This window comes from Leuciscus leuciscus (genome assembly GCF_965113295.1).
Source record: "Leuciscus leuciscus genome assembly, chromosome: 4".
Classification (NCBI taxonomy): domain Eukaryota; kingdom Metazoa; phylum Chordata; class Actinopteri; order Cypriniformes; family Leuciscidae; genus Leuciscus; species Leuciscus leuciscus.
The window spans coordinates 47,863,485-47,881,231 of NC_138728.1; the positions used below are offsets into that span (position 1 = coordinate 47,863,485).

General features: G+C 36.9%; 1 protein-coding gene across 1 annotated transcript; it reads left to right on the forward strand.

Annotated features, from left to right (window-relative positions):
- Nucleotides 1-6,747: 6,747 nt before the first annotated feature.
- Nucleotides 6,748-10,655, forward strand: LOC309496438 (uncharacterized protein; the record flags this gene model as incomplete). Its single annotated transcript, XM_082166429.1, has 5 exons — nt 6,748-6,849; nt 8,868-8,924; nt 9,018-9,113; nt 9,216-9,296; nt 9,747-10,655. 5 exons carry the CDS (start codon nt 6,748-6,750, stop codon nt 10,356-10,358), a joined length of 948 nt encoding a protein of 315 aa, XP_082022555.1. The 3' UTR covers nt 10,359-10,655.
- Nucleotides 10,656-17,747: the final 7,092 nt, after the last annotated feature.

A 17,747-nucleotide genomic window follows, 5' to 3' on the forward strand; every position in this document is an offset into this window, starting at 1 on the left:
ATGAGAATAGACTGATGAGAGACTCTACCCATAATGCTTTGAGCTGCATGATAAATCAGTAACAGTGAGATGTTCTAGAGTCTCTTATTGTCTCTTCATTACATTAATAACACAGCTGAACTTCTGTCAGTGAAATAAAGAGAAACAGACAATGATACACAGAGAAGAGAGAGGAAATATGAGACACAATGAGACTCACTGAAACATGTCTGGATGATACGAGCAAAACTAGACTTTCAACTCTAAACTCAGTTTAAGACATTCAGAGATGTTTTATCTCAACTTCTCGATCTGTTCAAAACATGATTCCTCTGCTTTGGGTTATGTGTGTGTTATTAAACATGATTCCTCTGCTTTGGGTTATGTGTGTGTTATTAAACATGCTTCCTCTGCTGTGGGTTATGTGTGTATTATTAAACATGATTCCTCTGCTGTGGGTTATGTGTGTATTATTAAACATGATTCCTCTGCTGTGGGTTATGTGTGTATTATTAAACATGATTCCTCTGCTGTGGGTTATGTGTGTATTATTAAACATGATTCCTCTGCTGTGGGTTATGTGTGTGTTATTAAACATGCTTCCTCTGCTGTGGGTTATGTGTGTGTTATTAAACATGATTCCTCTGCTGTGGGTTATGTGTGTATTATTAAACATGATTCCTCTGCTGTGGGTTATGTGTGTATTATTAAACATGATTCCTCTGCTGTGGGTTATGTGTGTATTATTAAACATGATTCCTCTGCTGTGGGTTATGTGTGTATTATTAAACATGATTCCTCTGCTGTGGGTTATGTGTGTGTTATTAAACATGATTCCTCTGCTTTGGGTTATGGGTGTGTTATTAAACATGATTCCTCTGCTGTGGGTTATGTGTGTGTTATTAAACATGATTCCTCTGCTGTGGGTTATGTGTGTGTTATTAAACATGATTCCTCTGCTGTGGGTTATGTGTGTGTTATTAAACATGATTCCTCTGCTTTGGGTTATGTGTGTGTTATTAAAGACGCTTCTGCTGTAATATATTGTATACTGTACTAAACCTGTTAGTGGGGGTTTCTGGACTTTTCTTTATATATTCATACACTATTTTAACATGTATATTTAACTTGTTAACAACATTTGTAGCTATTTGCATATTAATACTGTAATATCTGGTATAAATGGTTTCTGCACCCAAACATTACAGTTTTGCCTATTAGACAGAATCTCACACTCTTTCATTGCCAGAGTTATACATTTTTTCTGGGATGCAAAAGAAAAACAGCATCATGTGAACAGGACTTTTATTTTGGTCTGGGTGTGTGATGTCATCAGGCTGTGCCGCTCCTGCGTCTGTTGTGATTCGCTGCCGAAAGGTTTGTGTTTTTATGCATGTAAAGTGTTTAAATCAATGCAAACCGTTCAGTCAATTCAATTGTTTTTATACACGCGAATTCGCCTCATTCAAATGAGTGTATTGAACTGGTATGAGCGTATTGAACTGGTATGAGTGTATTGAACTGGTATGAGTGTATTGAACTGGTATGGGTGCTGGAAGAGGTCAAAGTTGATTTTAAGACTCTATTTTCTGCTAGTTTCCACCTTATTAGCACACAAATAATACAGTGTCATTATTTTTTTTAAACATGACTTTTAATTTTGTTTATTTTTAATTATTTTAATGTTTGTAGGCCTAAATATGATTTACATTAATTATTACATAATTTATTCATTATTATTCATCATTAATTTGTTTACATTTTGTGTTAATTTTAATGTTTTATATATGATACATTAATTATTATACTTTATTAATGTTAATTACATTTGATATTAATGTTAATTGTCATACATTAATTTTTTGCATTTTTATTGTTGATTTTAATGTTTGTATATATGAAGTATTCGTTAATTATTCTACATAATGTATTAATGCAATTAATGTTTATTTATTTACTTACATTTTTTCATGTTAATGTAAATGACAAATATGACACAACAGGCTTTTGGTGGCTTTTAATCTGTTAATTATCATTGAATATCATATATGAGCTATAAAACCTGATCTATAAAATATACATTCATACCTGATGTATGAAACACTCAAAACACACACACACACACACACACACACACACACACACACACACACACACACACACACACACACAGTCCTTCATTATTGTTGGTCAAAACACTGTAAAAGTGAATCAACGCACCAATGCTACAATTTTCTAAATGTCATAATCATTTGTTAATAAACAAGTATTCATTACTTCAATGATATCATTGTATCTACATACATTTTTAGCAAACTGTGATTTTGAATATGTACATTTCTGAAATACATAACTTAGACAGTCTCCTCTGATATCAGATCACTGTAAACTGTAATATGGACTCATGTATTTTCTGTAAAGCTGCTTTGAAATGATGTATATTGTGAAAAACGCTGTACAAATAAATGTGAATTGAATTAAACGAGTTTTATCTTCTAAATCTGTTACTTCTTCCACACACAGTTTCACACTGTCACACTCTCACACCACATGGACTCTTGGGCTGCGTCCCAAACCACATACTCAATGAGGAGGGACTTCATTTCAATAAGTACTTACTGAACGAGTGCTAAAAGAGTCGCTACTATATAGCCAATAATCATATAGGCTCCGCCCATTTTTTTATGAAAACATGCAGTTTTTGTTCTCATCAGCAGAATACCAAAATGTTTTAGCATATCGTAAATTTCAATAGTTAGCTAGCAAATGCATGTGAACTGTTTATTACTGTGATAATTTTATAAGCTCAGTCACATCAGAGTTGAATTGGAAGAGTTATTGTCCTGCATGTTTTACTGTGTTAGTGTTCTTGTATGAAGGTATTTTTGGTGCAAATCCACTGAACGCCTGTGACAGTGAAATCTGTAGTTGTAGAGAATAGCCACACATGTGTATCAGTGAATGTGAAGTCACAGAGAGAAATGTTTTAAGATTGATCAGGTGAGCAAAACTTCTCCGTGACTTCACATTTTTTGATGCGGTGTGTGAATGCGTTTTGCACCATATTCTCTGCAGCAACTGTAGCAAAAATGTGTGCGTACGAGTTTCTTACAGTTTTTTTTATTCGCTTTGGTACTATTTTCACAAGTTAGGTGTACATTTTCAAAACTCTTAGTGCTAATATCACAACAGATCATCAAAAGTGCACTTTTTTCAAACATTTCATCATGTTTTCAATTGTGTGTGTTAGTACAATACTCAAAATCACTAAGTGTCCTTTTCACAACACAAAATAAGTGTTTCATCTTCATGTTTCATTCACAGTCACTGCCTTTCATAAAGCTCTTACTATCAAACCTTTGATTTGCATCTATTCTTGTTCAGTTTAAGACATTTGTCTATTATTTAATCCAACTGATCTTAATGGTTAATCAATGAATCATTTGGTACACCTATAGATTTCTATAGATATTAATTCAATACACAATACTCAAAATGTGTGTGTGTGTGTGTGTGTGTGTGTGTGTGTGTGTGTGTGTGTGTGTGTGAGAGAGAGAGAGAGAGAGAGAGAGAGAGAGAGAGAGAGAAATTTGCCATTTGTGCAAATACTGTAAAGCAGAATAGAGTATAAGGGGCCGATCACACCTGACGCGTTTTTTGCAGTGAGAGGCGCCTATTTTCAATTGGTTTCCTATTGGCAGCGAGTGTTTTACCGCCGGCTGCGCCTCGCGTTTTTGAAGTTGAAAAAAAAGCAACTCCAAGCGGAAAAAGCGCCTGACGTCATCGCGTTTTTTCCAACTGTCCAATCGAATGAATGGAGAGGCGGGCCTTCCGTTTTAGTGATGAAAGCCACAGTTGCTTGAACGCCCGGAGAGTGTGATGATGGAGGATAAACTTGTGGTGCTCTCGCGGGTTACCAGGAGCTTAACGACTTCACGAACCGTAACTACCACAATGTTAACAGAATGTAAATAAAGTTAATAAAAGGCTGATTTTTACGTTTTCTTGACTGACAGGACAGTTGTTTCAGTGGTTGCCTAGCAACATAAAAAACGCAGCGCACTGCTCGCTCTGTGTGATTGGGCAGTGCTGTGCACCTCGCGTTTTCGAACCTGAAAAACGCGTTAGGTGTGATCGGGGCCTAACTGTACGTTCACACCGCCGCCGACTTGAGCTGCAAAGAAGCTCTGGCCGCCCTGTCAAAGACGCCTTGTCAAAAAAGTACGGGGAAGCTTGTTGACGCTTTGGCCGCTCTGAAGTCTGTGTCACACCATGAAATGTAAACAGAAAAAAAAACAAGCAATACATTGACACTAGGAACCTTTTATAATGACAGCATTTTTATAACCATTTTGGTCACATTTGGTCGGGAAAAAAATTATTTTGATTAATATGCGCGAGGGAGAGAGAGCAAGACGTGTTGTTTGAAGACAGTTAAGGTGAGTGCGCGCGCGGGGCCGGGGCTCTCTCTCTTTTGTAACTGGTCCCGGTCATATCATAAATGATAGGAAACCCAGTAACAGCGATTATCAGTTTCTCCTCCATTTTCTCGTAACTAATGTTTTGGTAGGAACGAAAGTTTACATCGTATGTTTCTCCGGAATCAGCCAGCGCGAAGGACGTCTATATTCCGATTGGTTGCTGGCGTTTGCCGCTGAACCGCATCATAGCTCATTACCATAAAGTTGAAATACTTTCAACTTTCTGATTGACGCTCAAAACGCCCAAAAAGCGACGCCGATGGATGTGACGCTCCTTGCAGCTGAGAGAAGCCAGCTTCCATTGAAAATGAATGACTTCCGGTAACTTTGGAAGCTCAAGTCGGCGGCGGTGTGAACGTACAGTAAGGGAGAGGAAACAGTCGATGACTGTAAAACATCAGATTGATCAGAGATGCATCAGTAGAAGGGAGACAGATGGCATCAAATACAGCATTTTACATTACAGTATGTATGCAGGGATGGGCAGTATTTCAGATACATGTATTTAAAATACGTATTTGAAATACAAAATACTATTTTGTATTTTAAAGCCTTTGGAAAAAATCAAATGTAATCTGTATTTAAATACATTTAAGATGAGTATTTTTGTATTTTCAAAATACATAAAATACTTTTTGCCTGTCAACCTCTTTATCAGGGTATTGATTTTGTGCATCAACTAGTTCAGACATTCACTAGCTCAGCATCGGATCAGCGATTTTTTTCTTTCTTTTTTTTTATAAGGTGAGAATGTCATGATCAATTCTACTTGTTGATTAAAGTTAAAATAGTGCATTATTCACTTCAGTTAACATGAAAGAATAAAAGAGCACAGACAAGTGGGAAAATAGCGTAAGCCAATCAGTCTTGACCGGTTGTTGATTTTTATCAACTAGCTTGTCAAATGTGTTTAAAGCATCACTGCATGTTAGGGCTGGGTGATATGACACTATCATAACGATGATATAAAGTTTGAATTGATGGAACTTTTTCTAAATCGTTTACATAGATGGACCTATTTGTGGGGTAAGCAAATTTATCCGTGCAGCTTTTAGTGGGCAGGAATTATTGGAACGTCGGAGTGGAAAAAGAAGCACTGATGAATGATTACACCACAAACATCTTCAGCTTTTAGTTTTATTGTACATAAAAAATAATAATAATAAAGGGGTAAATTGTGTCAAATGAATCTAAATTAATCCTAATTTTAAATTTTAGGTACACTTTTGTAATTTTAATAAACTTATAGAAACAAATAAACTTTATATAAAATAAACAAAAAATTACTTAAAAAGCATTGGACTACCTAAAAAAAAAAAAAAAACAAGCAAAAAAAAATGTCAGTTTATGCTGTGGAATCAAAACTGATATTGAGAATTGTGAAACCATGATTTTGGTCATATCGCCCATCCATATTCTTTGCTAGATAGCAGAAAAGATTCCCACAGTTTTACATGCAGTATGAATTTTTTAATAGTGTTCACCACAAGTAATAGACTACAGTGTAACCAGAAATGAGTATATAAATGGCTGCTATTTTGCAGAAGTTTATTTGTAATTGCCAGAAAGAAAGAAAGAAAGAAAGAAAGAAAGAAAGAAAGAAAGAAAGAAAGAAAGAAAGAAAGAAAGAAAGAAAGAAAGAAAGAAAAGACAGAGAGGGCAGAGATGAGGTTAGGAATGATAAGTCAGTAGGCCTATGTAGTTTCTTCATTCACTGTGACCTGTACCTGCACTGGATGGTTTTCACACAGTATTTTGTATTTGTATTTTAAATACATTTCCATGTATTTATGCCCATCTATGCAATACTGTAAACAGATTACCATGGTAGAGACTGCCGAATTACTGTAACTCACCCTTCATCTGTAAAGGTCCACTACTGTATAGATTCAGTCAAATGGTATAGAGTGAAATCATTTACTGTATTGCCAGCAAACTCTGTTAGCACAGAACCTCATGGCTGTACTTCATCACACCTTTTGATAACACACTGGATAGATACTATTACAAACATTATGGATTCAATTACTTCTAATGTGGCATAGCCTGTATTACTGTAATTATTCCAGCAACAACTGTGATTTGAAACATGTCTCTTGCATTGTTTTTCAGTTGAATGAACTGATTGTTAAAAGTACTGAATTGAAAGAAGATCATACTGTTGTGTTTCTGTGATTAAACCAAATGTTCTCGTTACATAATACAATAATCTTGTGTTTGAAACAATAATTATGTGGACTGAAGTGTGTATAACTGTAATGAAAGCATGAGATCAGGTTTTGAAAGAATGACTGCAGGAATAACCTGCTCTCAGGCTTCAGCCCCGGCCCACACTACCAGAGGAACCTCTTCATCGCTCCTACAGAACTACTGGTGGAAGTTCCCGGATGTTGACGAGTTTGCATCGCAGGAACGAGGAACAATATGAAGGTATTTTTGGTGCAAATCAACTGAACGCCTGTGACAGTGAAATGTGCAGTTGTGGAGAATAGCCACACATGTGTATCAGTGAATGTGAAGTCACAGAGAGAAATGTTTTAAGAGTTGCAAACTTGTAGACTTTTTCTTCTCTTCCACAAACACAACAGTTACACCTTCTCTAATTCTTCATTGCAGGCGGACAAATCCTGTTCTACAAATCACTAATTACAGTTTTTTTTTTATTCGCTTTGGTACTATTTTCACAAGTAAGGTGTACATTTTCAAAACTCTTAGTACAAAAAATCCACACTGATCACACTTGTAACACAGCCTTTAATGTGTTTTGGCGTTCATGTGCAGGACAGCAGTGTCTACAGTCTGCAGGATTGGTTTTCTGTCTTGAGTTGAAGCGGTGTCGTGTTAGCGGCCCCTAAGCTAATAACTAATGATCGCTGCGACGGAAGTGAATCAATCAAACTAACTTTATCTCGACAATAACTTTATTCTAGAGCTGCTGTAAATCTGAAACAATATCTGTTACTGTAATCTCCTATTATCTCTGTAAAGCTGCTTTGAAACAGTCCACATTGTTAAAAGCGCTATAAATGAAGTGACTTGACTTCGGTTATGAATGGAAGCTTGTTTCCACCACAGAATACAGAAAACATTTTAAAAGATAATTGTGACTTTTTAACCTCACAATTGTGAGTTTATATCTCGCAATTCTGACTTTCTAACACGCAGTAACGACTTTATATCATGCAATTCTGACTTTATTTACCAATTGCGTGTAATAAAGTCGAAAACTTTAAAATTAATAAACTCGAAATTGCGTGAAATAAACTCGCAATTGACCTTTTTTCCCTCAGAAGTGCATGTTAAAGACAAAAAGTCCCAATTAACTTTGTAATAAGGGTTTATATAGCCCATGTATTTTTGTAAGGTATGTCATATTTGTACCAGACCTCAAAAGTAACACAGACGATTAACGATTTCCACCGTTTCTCTGCACTGTAAATCAAGCCTTTCACAAATACTGACACTTATATTACTATTTGAGTGACAGTGTCAGGAAGCATACAACGGATCCAGTAGTGAGTTGAAATAAAGTTTATTGTAAACAGTCAGTAGAACAAACTGTACAGCTGGCAAATAACGGGCACCCAGCAGGTCCTAGGAAACACGAGAAAAGCAGAGTAGAATCCATGCAGGGTAGAGGAGAGATGACGCGCCGTGAAACTTCAACACAGGCAGATCACAGCTCAGGCAGAATGACAACAGGAGATCCGTGCAAACCGGGAGCAGGACCAGAACTGCACAGAACAGAGATCAGCAAGGACCAGCAACCCAAAACGATCTGACACTGAACATGAGTAACACTGCTTTACATATAGGACTAATAACGAGACACACCTGCAACTGATCTGATCGCGCGTTAGCGCAGCTGGCGCTGATAGGCAATCAGATCAGCGCAGTACACACAGAATGAGCAAGCAAACCCGCAAACCGTGACAGACAGAGACTTTAAAAGGAACATATTTTAATTGTAATCACTTTAGCCTGATAACAATGTTAAATTAATTACATTTTTTTTTATTCGCTTTGGTACTATTTTCACAACTTAGGTGCACATTTTCAAAACTCTTAGTGCTAATATCACAACAGATCATCAAAAGTGCACTTTTTTCAAACATTTCATCATGTTTTCAGTTGTGTGTGTTAGTACAATACTCAAAATCACAAAGTGTCCTTTTCACAACACAAAATAAGTGTTTCGTCTACATAAATGTTTCATTCACAGTCACTGCCTTTCATAAAGCTCTTACTATCAAACCTTTGATTTGCATCTATTCTTGTTCAGTTTAAGACATTTGTCTATTATTTAATAATAGACAAATTATATTATTAAAGCAGTTTAGTTTTGAATGGATTGAGACTGTTTCTTAACATGCTTTTTTTGGAGTGATTAGGGTGGAAGTGATGTAGGAGACCAGATCTCCAGTCTTAGAGCAAGACAATGAATGTTCATCTTCTTTTGAAAAGGTAAACTTCTTACTTTTTTCTTTCTTTAAATAACATTCCCCTTGTGAGTTACATTTTTATTTATTTCAAATGTTTTTACATGCTCACCTCCAGGACGTGTTGCCTGACAGTGACACTGCAATCACAAGTCATTCGGTAAAGCCGGAGACTCAACAGCTTGAATGCAAATCAGCCTTTCCTGATCAAAAGGTAATTCTCTATATATTATGAAGTAAAAGATAAAATTGACCTATTCTATGTTCAATTCGTATTAAGGGTTTTCTTTGTGTTGCTGATAATGTCTATTTTCAGGGCTTCTGGCAGAATTTGACATCATCTTTAAAGGTTGACAGCCCTCGTGCTGAAAACAAGTCTGAATCTTCAGGTGAAAAGGTAATAAATCTGTATATATTTGTTTACTAAACAGCTCGGTTTCTGCTTCAGTAACACATTTCAGGAAAGCCATACTGGCAGAATAGTAAAAGAAATGTCCTTCTTTAACCTTTTCAATATCCTATCACATTTAAACAAGTAGCAGTTTGATATGAAAATGAAAGTATAGAGAGATTACATGACAATTTACAAAAATAACTTTCAAGATAAAAATAAAAGATAAGATAAAGAAATAGCACCTTTATAAAACATTTGCCTCAAAATGTGCGCTCTCTATGAGAAATGTGAAATTATCACACATATAACACAGATTTATATCTTACAGGTTCACCGTTACATAAAAAAAGAATGTAATTTATAAAAAATAGTACAATTCATCTGTTTAATAGTAAAAGCCTGCATATTGAATTTCAATCAGAAAATGTCATCGGAATTATTTTTGTGTTACAGGATAATGACAAGGAATCCGACTTGGTTGAATCAGCTTACATTTCAGCAGAAGACACATTCTTCCGATGTAGTTTGCCACAGGAGCCATGTTTCTTTTTTATTGACAAAAAAGAATGGCAAGACCTGAGGAAGCATCCAAAAGGAAGATGCTTTCAAGGATTACAGTGGACAAATGTGATTGCCAGAGGAATCAGATCTATTCACCCATACTGCAGTTTTGGTTTCAAACGCCACAGTGTGAAAACCCTGCAGTCACTAAAAACCACACCACTATTCAAATGTAATGGCTACTGCCGGTTTGAAAATTGCCCCATTAATGTTTCTGTGGAAGTCAAAGATGAGGTCACCCTGAAGGCAGCCGTGATATTCACAGGAGGAGATGTGTGCCACAGTACCACTGAGCTAAAGAGGAGGCCAGTGCGTGCAGATTCACGAATATCCATTGGAGAAACTCTGGAAACCAAACTACCCAGAAGTGTCTATTTGGATTCCATGCAAAAACTCCCCGAGATGGTGATGCAGTCTGGGTGCAGAGATGAAGAGCCAACAAAAGAGCTTCTGAAAACCATTGCATGGAGCCAAAGACAACTAAAAAGACCTCATTCAAATTAACTTCTGAGTCTCCAAAAGCTCATTGATGAAAAGAAGGGATCAGACAATGAAGTCCTGCAGAGGGTCATGATGCACCCAAAAGGCATTATGAAGCTTTATGGGGAAAAAGCAGTCAAAAGGCCCATTATGATCATTTGTGATGGCTCCCTTGTACTTCAAAATTCTGGAAGATCTTCTGGAGAAGTGCTTTGAAGTAATCACTGGCCAATACCAGGCAGAAAAGTTTGATCTTCTCATCCTTCAGAGATGCCTGAGCCACATCATGAAAAATGCAAAGGATCTGTGCAAAAAACAGTAGGTTTTTTTTTAAGGGAGAGTAGTTTATAATGCATTCTGAAATTATTATTATTTTCTTTCTTGCTTATCATTTTAGTTTGCAAAAACATTACAAGCTTGGAATGCACACATTTGGGCTACTTGCATGTTCATCAACTCTGAAGCAGAAGGATGAGGAGCTTCTCAGTGCCACAGTCGTGTTTTGTAGTCCCTGCAGTGGAGACAATGTGGCAAAGCATTACAACAACCTACTAGTGGATACACTGGATGTTGATGAACAAAACATTACTGCTGAAGACTACAAGGTAATTAACACAGTGTGACTTCTACTCATGTAGACTGTTGACAGCACACAGTCACACAGGATGGTCTTGTGCTGGAATCTCTGACTTGACCTGCTGTGCACTTTTTGCATGCCATGCGTGTTTTACATTATGTACATAAAGACAAGACATTGTCTTTCACTACCTCTTGCTTAAAACCTCTAGAGAGTAGCTGAGCCACAATTTGATGCAGAATTATTAATTAATTCTCTTTTTTTACATTAGTATAATTAACACAATTTAGTATATGAGCATACATTTTGAATGTCTTCACAAAATCACAGACACATTTTATCTATGTTTGAAACAAATACTATGTCTAACTACACAACGTAGTGTGCTAGTACATACACATTAATGTTTAATTGTATACAATGAAAAACATTTCTTTCCAGAATGATGTGGGAACCACACCTCTCGAGAGCCAGTTCAGCAGGTAATGGAGAGAGCATCTCTTGACCTTGATGGTGAAGAAAACAATTATCATGCATCATTCATTGCGAGATTGGCCAAGTATTTCCTCCCACATGCAACTCTGTGGTCTGGTCTGATGCTAGGTACAGGGTTCGTACACCTTTTCCAAAGTCAAATTCAAGCACTTTTCAAACACTTTCAAGGTCCATTTTAAAGCTTTTTCCAGCACCTTACACCACCGTCAATTACACATCATTACATAGTCAAAATTATTATTAAGTGTTTTTATCACATTAAAAGAGATAATGCTATAATCAGCAAACTTGTGTTTCGTAATAGCAGAAGGATCAGATATTTAAGCAAATTTAAGCAAAGTTTTATTTTTCAAGTTGATAATGCCTATGAATAATACTTTTCATTATATTAATGTCCAAATATTGCTTCCCAGATAATGTGATTTTCAGGCTGTAAAACTGAAGTAATTTCAAGGGCTGAAAATATGAAGACAAAGGATTTGAACAGAAATATTTTACAGGCCTTGGTTTTGGGACACATTCTTGATATAGACAAGGTTTGAACAAAATCTGAGACAGTGCAACAACAACCTGTAATCCCATTTTACCCAGAAGACTCTGACAGCCTGCCTGATAAATAGCCTATATTAATAATAAAAAAAAAAATATATATATTTCATTACCAAGACATTTACATTTATCCACTGGAATAGAGCAGTGTAAATACTGCATAAGGCCATCCTTAACCTTACAGTCGGCTATCTGACACGATTTCTGTTCAGCAATCAGCGATTGTTGTTATGCACTGGGCTGACGTTTGCAGGTTTTAACTGACCACTACTAAATGCTTTATAACTACCTGAATTAACCATTAATTACAGTAGAAATACATGTTAATAAAGCATTTATTAACACACTAAGTAACCATCACTATATATCTGAATAATAATATGTATGAATGTACATTTAAATAGTTTATTAATCAATTACTCATACTTTCAAAATGATGTTATGAACCTCTGATAACTCCTAAATAACTGGTTTATAAATAATGAAATACTTCATTTAGAAATGATAAATTGATCATTAATAAAGTATGAAAATACAATTATTAAACACATTGTAGATATGCTTATAAATCAAGAAAAAAGCATTTGTAGCTGTATTTATAAACTGCTTATTAATGTATTTGTGCAATCACATTAATGTGCCTATTAATGCTTTATAAATGATTAACTAACTGTTTACTAATGCTTAACTAATGATTAATTGCGTGCAGTTATTATAAAGTGTTACCTTTACTCCTAATGTTGGGTAAGTTGAGCCACTTCTGTTTCACTAGCTCTATTTCTGTGTCCTTATGATCTTGTCCTTTATTTGTCCTGATAGAAGACAGCTGAAATATGATTTGTTGTATAGTAACGCTGAAGCACAGATATTTCTCAGTGAAGAATATGTTCTCTGAGCTTCATGTCCTCTACAACAGTCTCAGTCTTCCTCCAACGTCAGGCCACCTGAATGAAGCCTCGACAAAATAATTGTCCGATAATTCTAAATCATTTCAACAAAGAGCAGAATAAGTGTCCAGTGATGCTCTTCGCATGAAAGCAGCTGAGCTTGTGAAGCAGAATGTGAGATTCGTCACGTAGAGCTGGAATATTTCTTCTCATGTTGCTCCATCAGGTCATGTTTTAGTCTGTAGTTGCAGCACAGTTTGTGTCTCCAGGAGCTTTTGTTCTGCTTTTGCACACGTTTCTCCTCCAGCGGCTCCTGGAAAACATCCACAGCACTGCAAGTGTTTGTCAGCGCAGGTTTTTATCTATTTATTTAAATGATCATCTGTAAAGATGCCTAACTTTAAAGTCTGGACTACATCAAAGCTTGAGCTCTTATTGCTTTGGAGAAAAGATGCTGTTCATTTCACACATTTGACCGCTGTGTTGTGATGAACACAATGATCTGTCATGAACTTCAGCATCAACTCTAGAGAAATGTGTCCAGTAGAGGAACATCTGTGACTGTTGTAGTTGAGAGAGTTTCTGGCATCGTTGAGCTGATAGGAAAGAAACACACAGGACACATGAACTCTAGAGAGAGCGTAAGTCAGACGGGCCACGAATTAAAGCATCAGAACGTTGAATCTCCAGATTCTCTTTTAAAATCAATATTTGACATTGACAGCACATTCACAATGCCACACTGAGAGCTCAAGCCCGTCGCAGTGAGAATAGTGTGTGTGCTTATTCTGAACATTACGCTAATCTGAAGACAGAGCAAAAAGTCGGGCTTTCTGAATGTTAATAAATGCATTGATCTCCTTCATTTGTGTAACTATGGCGAATGACAGTCTCATTTAGATAATTACTGCACACTGTTGTTACGGCTCAGTTTTGTTTTGGGTTTGTTCTGTTGTTTTCCCTTTTTCTATAGGTTGCCAGATAAGGATCCACATCTGTGTTGAATTTGGAAAGCAGTATTTAAGATGGCTGTCCTTTGTGGGAGGGAGTTCTGACCCCAATCCTGCAGTTCCCTTCATATTGTTTTTCTCTTTATTGTTTGTTTATTTTCTGTTGAACATCTATTTTCTTTATTATGTAACCCCTAGACGTAAATAAATATCTTGTTTAATTTACTTTTGGACTCTGATCCCTTTATTTTGTTACTTCCTTGAGGATTGATCTTTACATTAGTTTCTATTTTTATATTATTTTCAACTCAATTTCAGTCTTTCGAGATTAACTTATTGAGAAAATGTTTAGCACTTTATAAAAACCTTTTACAGTGCTTGTATATTGTTTTCTTTAAATGCATTTGATAATTCATAATCAGAAAGTAGACCTGAAATGACTTGCATTAGAAGATTATTAGTTAAAACGTTTCAAAATGCACCTGCATACTATTTTTTCAGTCATGAAGTTTGAGGATTTCTGAAAAATTGTGCAAAAATCTCATCTCATCTCGTTCTTGTGAACCCATAGCCTAGAAATCTAGACGCACCCTAGCGGCAGCAAAATGTATTTTGCAGCCAGGTGGGTCTAGACACTCTCAATAGACCTTCTAGCTGCAAAAACCTAAATTGGGTCAGGCCAATCACAACGCGTATAGAGTAGGCGGGGCGGGCTTAACATAATGACGACAGAGATGTGACGGTTACCTGGCTTGAAAACAAAGAATGGCTGCTGGAGAACAGTCTTTCGAATCGGCTTTGGCCGCGACTCTGGAGGACTTGGAGTTAAGTTTTTCTTTGAGAAAAGAGCAAAGAACGGCACTTAAGTCATTCTTTAAAAAGGAAGATGTGTTCGTAGTTTTGCCGGTGTTACACCAGATTCTGTGACCGTCATAAGATGTGACCGTAGTGGGCGCAGTTGTCACTGCGTGCTCCGTGATCTACGCAAACAGCGTAACTTCTGATTATAAGCCAAAGGTGAAGTATTTACGACACGTTTGTTTAGAAATGCTTTTTTTTGCCTGTCAGATATGGCAAAAGTTGAATCTATCATCTAACGTTAGCTCAGCTGTTGGGAAAACGCTCTGGTTGGTTGTAGCGCTGTCCTATTGCGTGCAGAGGGAATTTGAAAGACAGCCGTTTATCCCACCCATCAGATTGAGCCGTGTCTATGGTGAGTTTCCAGACCTAACATCTTGATGTAGGTCTGGCTTGCCAGGCTAGTGAACCCAATCTCGTGTCTCTATTCTCGTGAGATACGTGTCTCGTCACACCCCTAGTCCATACTTGTTTGCGTGTGGATATCATGTAGGAAGGGGGTGAGTAGCTCACTTTCTGTTGAACGTCTTCATTTCATTCAGTTGTATTTCATTACATTGCTTTATGCTTATTTTACCGTCCTCATTCATCATGTTGCTGTTCGTTTCAATGTTACAATAAACCACCTGGATTTGCAGTGGAAACGCGTCATCTTTTACTCCCTCTACTAAACCTCTTAGCGGTTACGGACTGCCACTATAATAATATTGTTGAAAAGGTTATTTATAACCTCATTAAGGTCCTATATAGCACTTTTAAAGCATGGGTCTTTATGGAACCTCATAGAAAGGGTTCTATTTAGCACTGAAAAGGGTTCTGCTATTGTTACAAGCCGAAGAACCCTAATTTGGTACTGTTTAGAAGCATTTTTCTTAAGAGTGCACCTACGGCTCCACCGGAGACCCTCGGACGTGTGGCTCCACCGTTTATAAATTATTTTTATAACTGTACCCACTGTATGTCTGAGTGATTTCACTGTATTCCTCCTTTTGATTCTAAACTGAACTCAAATGACACTGAGAATTGGATAAGAGACCAACATAAATGACTTAATTGGGGAACGAATAAGAGATGAAACCATGCTGATGGTCTGGGTCTGGTGGAGTAGTGAGTTTGATGTGATTAAACTTGAGGTTCTGTGGGGTGTGGACTGGATTGACTCCATTCCTAGAGCTTCCCAACAAATCTTTGGGGTTTGGACTGATGTGGCAGTGAACCCGAGGTTACCCCGTAAGTCAGTCCTAGAGCTCCTCCTGTCCCATTTTAGGGGAAAATCAGTCCATCGGAGACGTCCAATAGATTTCTTAGGTGCACCGAAAGAACACCACAGACACAGTGTAATCACCATGATAAAATCTCACAGTAAAACTGGGAGTTGTGAAAAATATGCACCGGTGTTTTGCCAGATGAGAAGTTTATCTATCAGGGCTTGACATTAACTTTTTTGCTCACTAGCCAATGTGGCTAGTGGTTTTCCAAAGTTACTAGTCACACAGCATTTTCACTAGCCACATTTTTGTTGTTGTGAAATTACCTGATAAAAGTTGACTATGGCGTGCTAAAATTTACTTGAACTAGATTTACAACCCTTTTAAATGTAAAACCACTGTACACACCCAAATCAAGACTACATAAATATATAACAATACAGGTCATTATCATTAGCTCTGATAAGGTTGTGTGTAAAGCTCCTTTTTAAAAATAAAACCATGTATTATGTATTATATGTCGCTACATAGCTCCACCAGCATACGACGTAACTCCAGCAGGGCAGCTAGCTGTCTCTTCGTTTCTGTGTTGTCGGTCACTAGCGCGCAAGCGCAAGGCAACACTGTGTGCATTTAATACTCATTAGGGCTGTCAAAATTGCTCAAAAATGACGTTCGAATATTCCCTCTAAAAAAAACACATAGCCTATATTCGAACTATTCGAACATCTGGTTGCGCATTTTGTCAATGACGCGCATTGCGTCAATAACAGGACAAATTAATACAAAGAGACATAACTACTTGTATAGGTAGTTTATTTAAGTTTAAATATATTTGACAACGTATTACCTACACAAAAACAAGTAAATCAACTAATGGCCAAGACCGCAGACCTCACTCTCGCTCGCTCGCACTGGCAGGCACTCTTTCTCTCTCTCTCGCCCTCACCCATGCTGCGTTCACACCAAACGCGAAGAGAGCGTCTGGCGCGAGTGATTTCAATGTTAAGTCAATGTAAAGACGCGTTTACGCGCGTCTGGAGGTCTTGCGGCGCGAATGAGGCGTCACACTCTCTGCGCATAACGGTTTAAATGAACAACAACAAAGCAAATGTTGAGTGCTGATCAAGAGTTTTGTGCAAGCAATTTAAGGTCGCGACTCTTATATAGCAGGCTTCATTCAGTGATTGAAACAAATATTATTAACATTAATTGAAGTTTTACAGTATATAGAACCGACATTGAACGCTCTGAGCGAGCTGTGCTGTGGTAAACATGGAATTTTTCCTTGACATGAAACGGTAAATAATCAAACCAGTGGAAGCCTGCAGTGCATGAAACTGCTGTATCTAACCTACCTTATTCATGCAATATCTATTCAGTCAGTACAGTAGCCTACACTTTAGTAATGTTTCTGTTTAACGTTAACGCTTCTTCCTGTTACCTGTCCCTGACCCTTCAGGCAGCGCGCCCACTCGCAGACAGCCGCGCCTCTGCTATCGCGGGCGTTTTTCCACATTCAAATATTCATTTTCACCTTCGAAATTCTGTTTTTTAAAACTATTTGAATATACAGTGCAATGCATAAGTGAATACACCCATGCTAAAGTTGACTAAAAAGAGGAATAAAAAATCATATTTTGGAAATTAATCTTAATGCCTTAATTTAAAAAATTAGGAAAAATCCAACCTTTAAGGACACCAATTTTCTTTGTGAATGAATAATGTATCGTAAATAAATAAATGTTCTTCCTTAAAATACATGGTGCATAAGTGAGTACACCCCTATGTTAAATTCCCATAGAGGCAGGCAGATTTTTATTTTTAAGTATTAAAAAAAATTTTTTTTTAGGATACTATGCATCCTGATAAAGTTCCCTTGGCCTTTG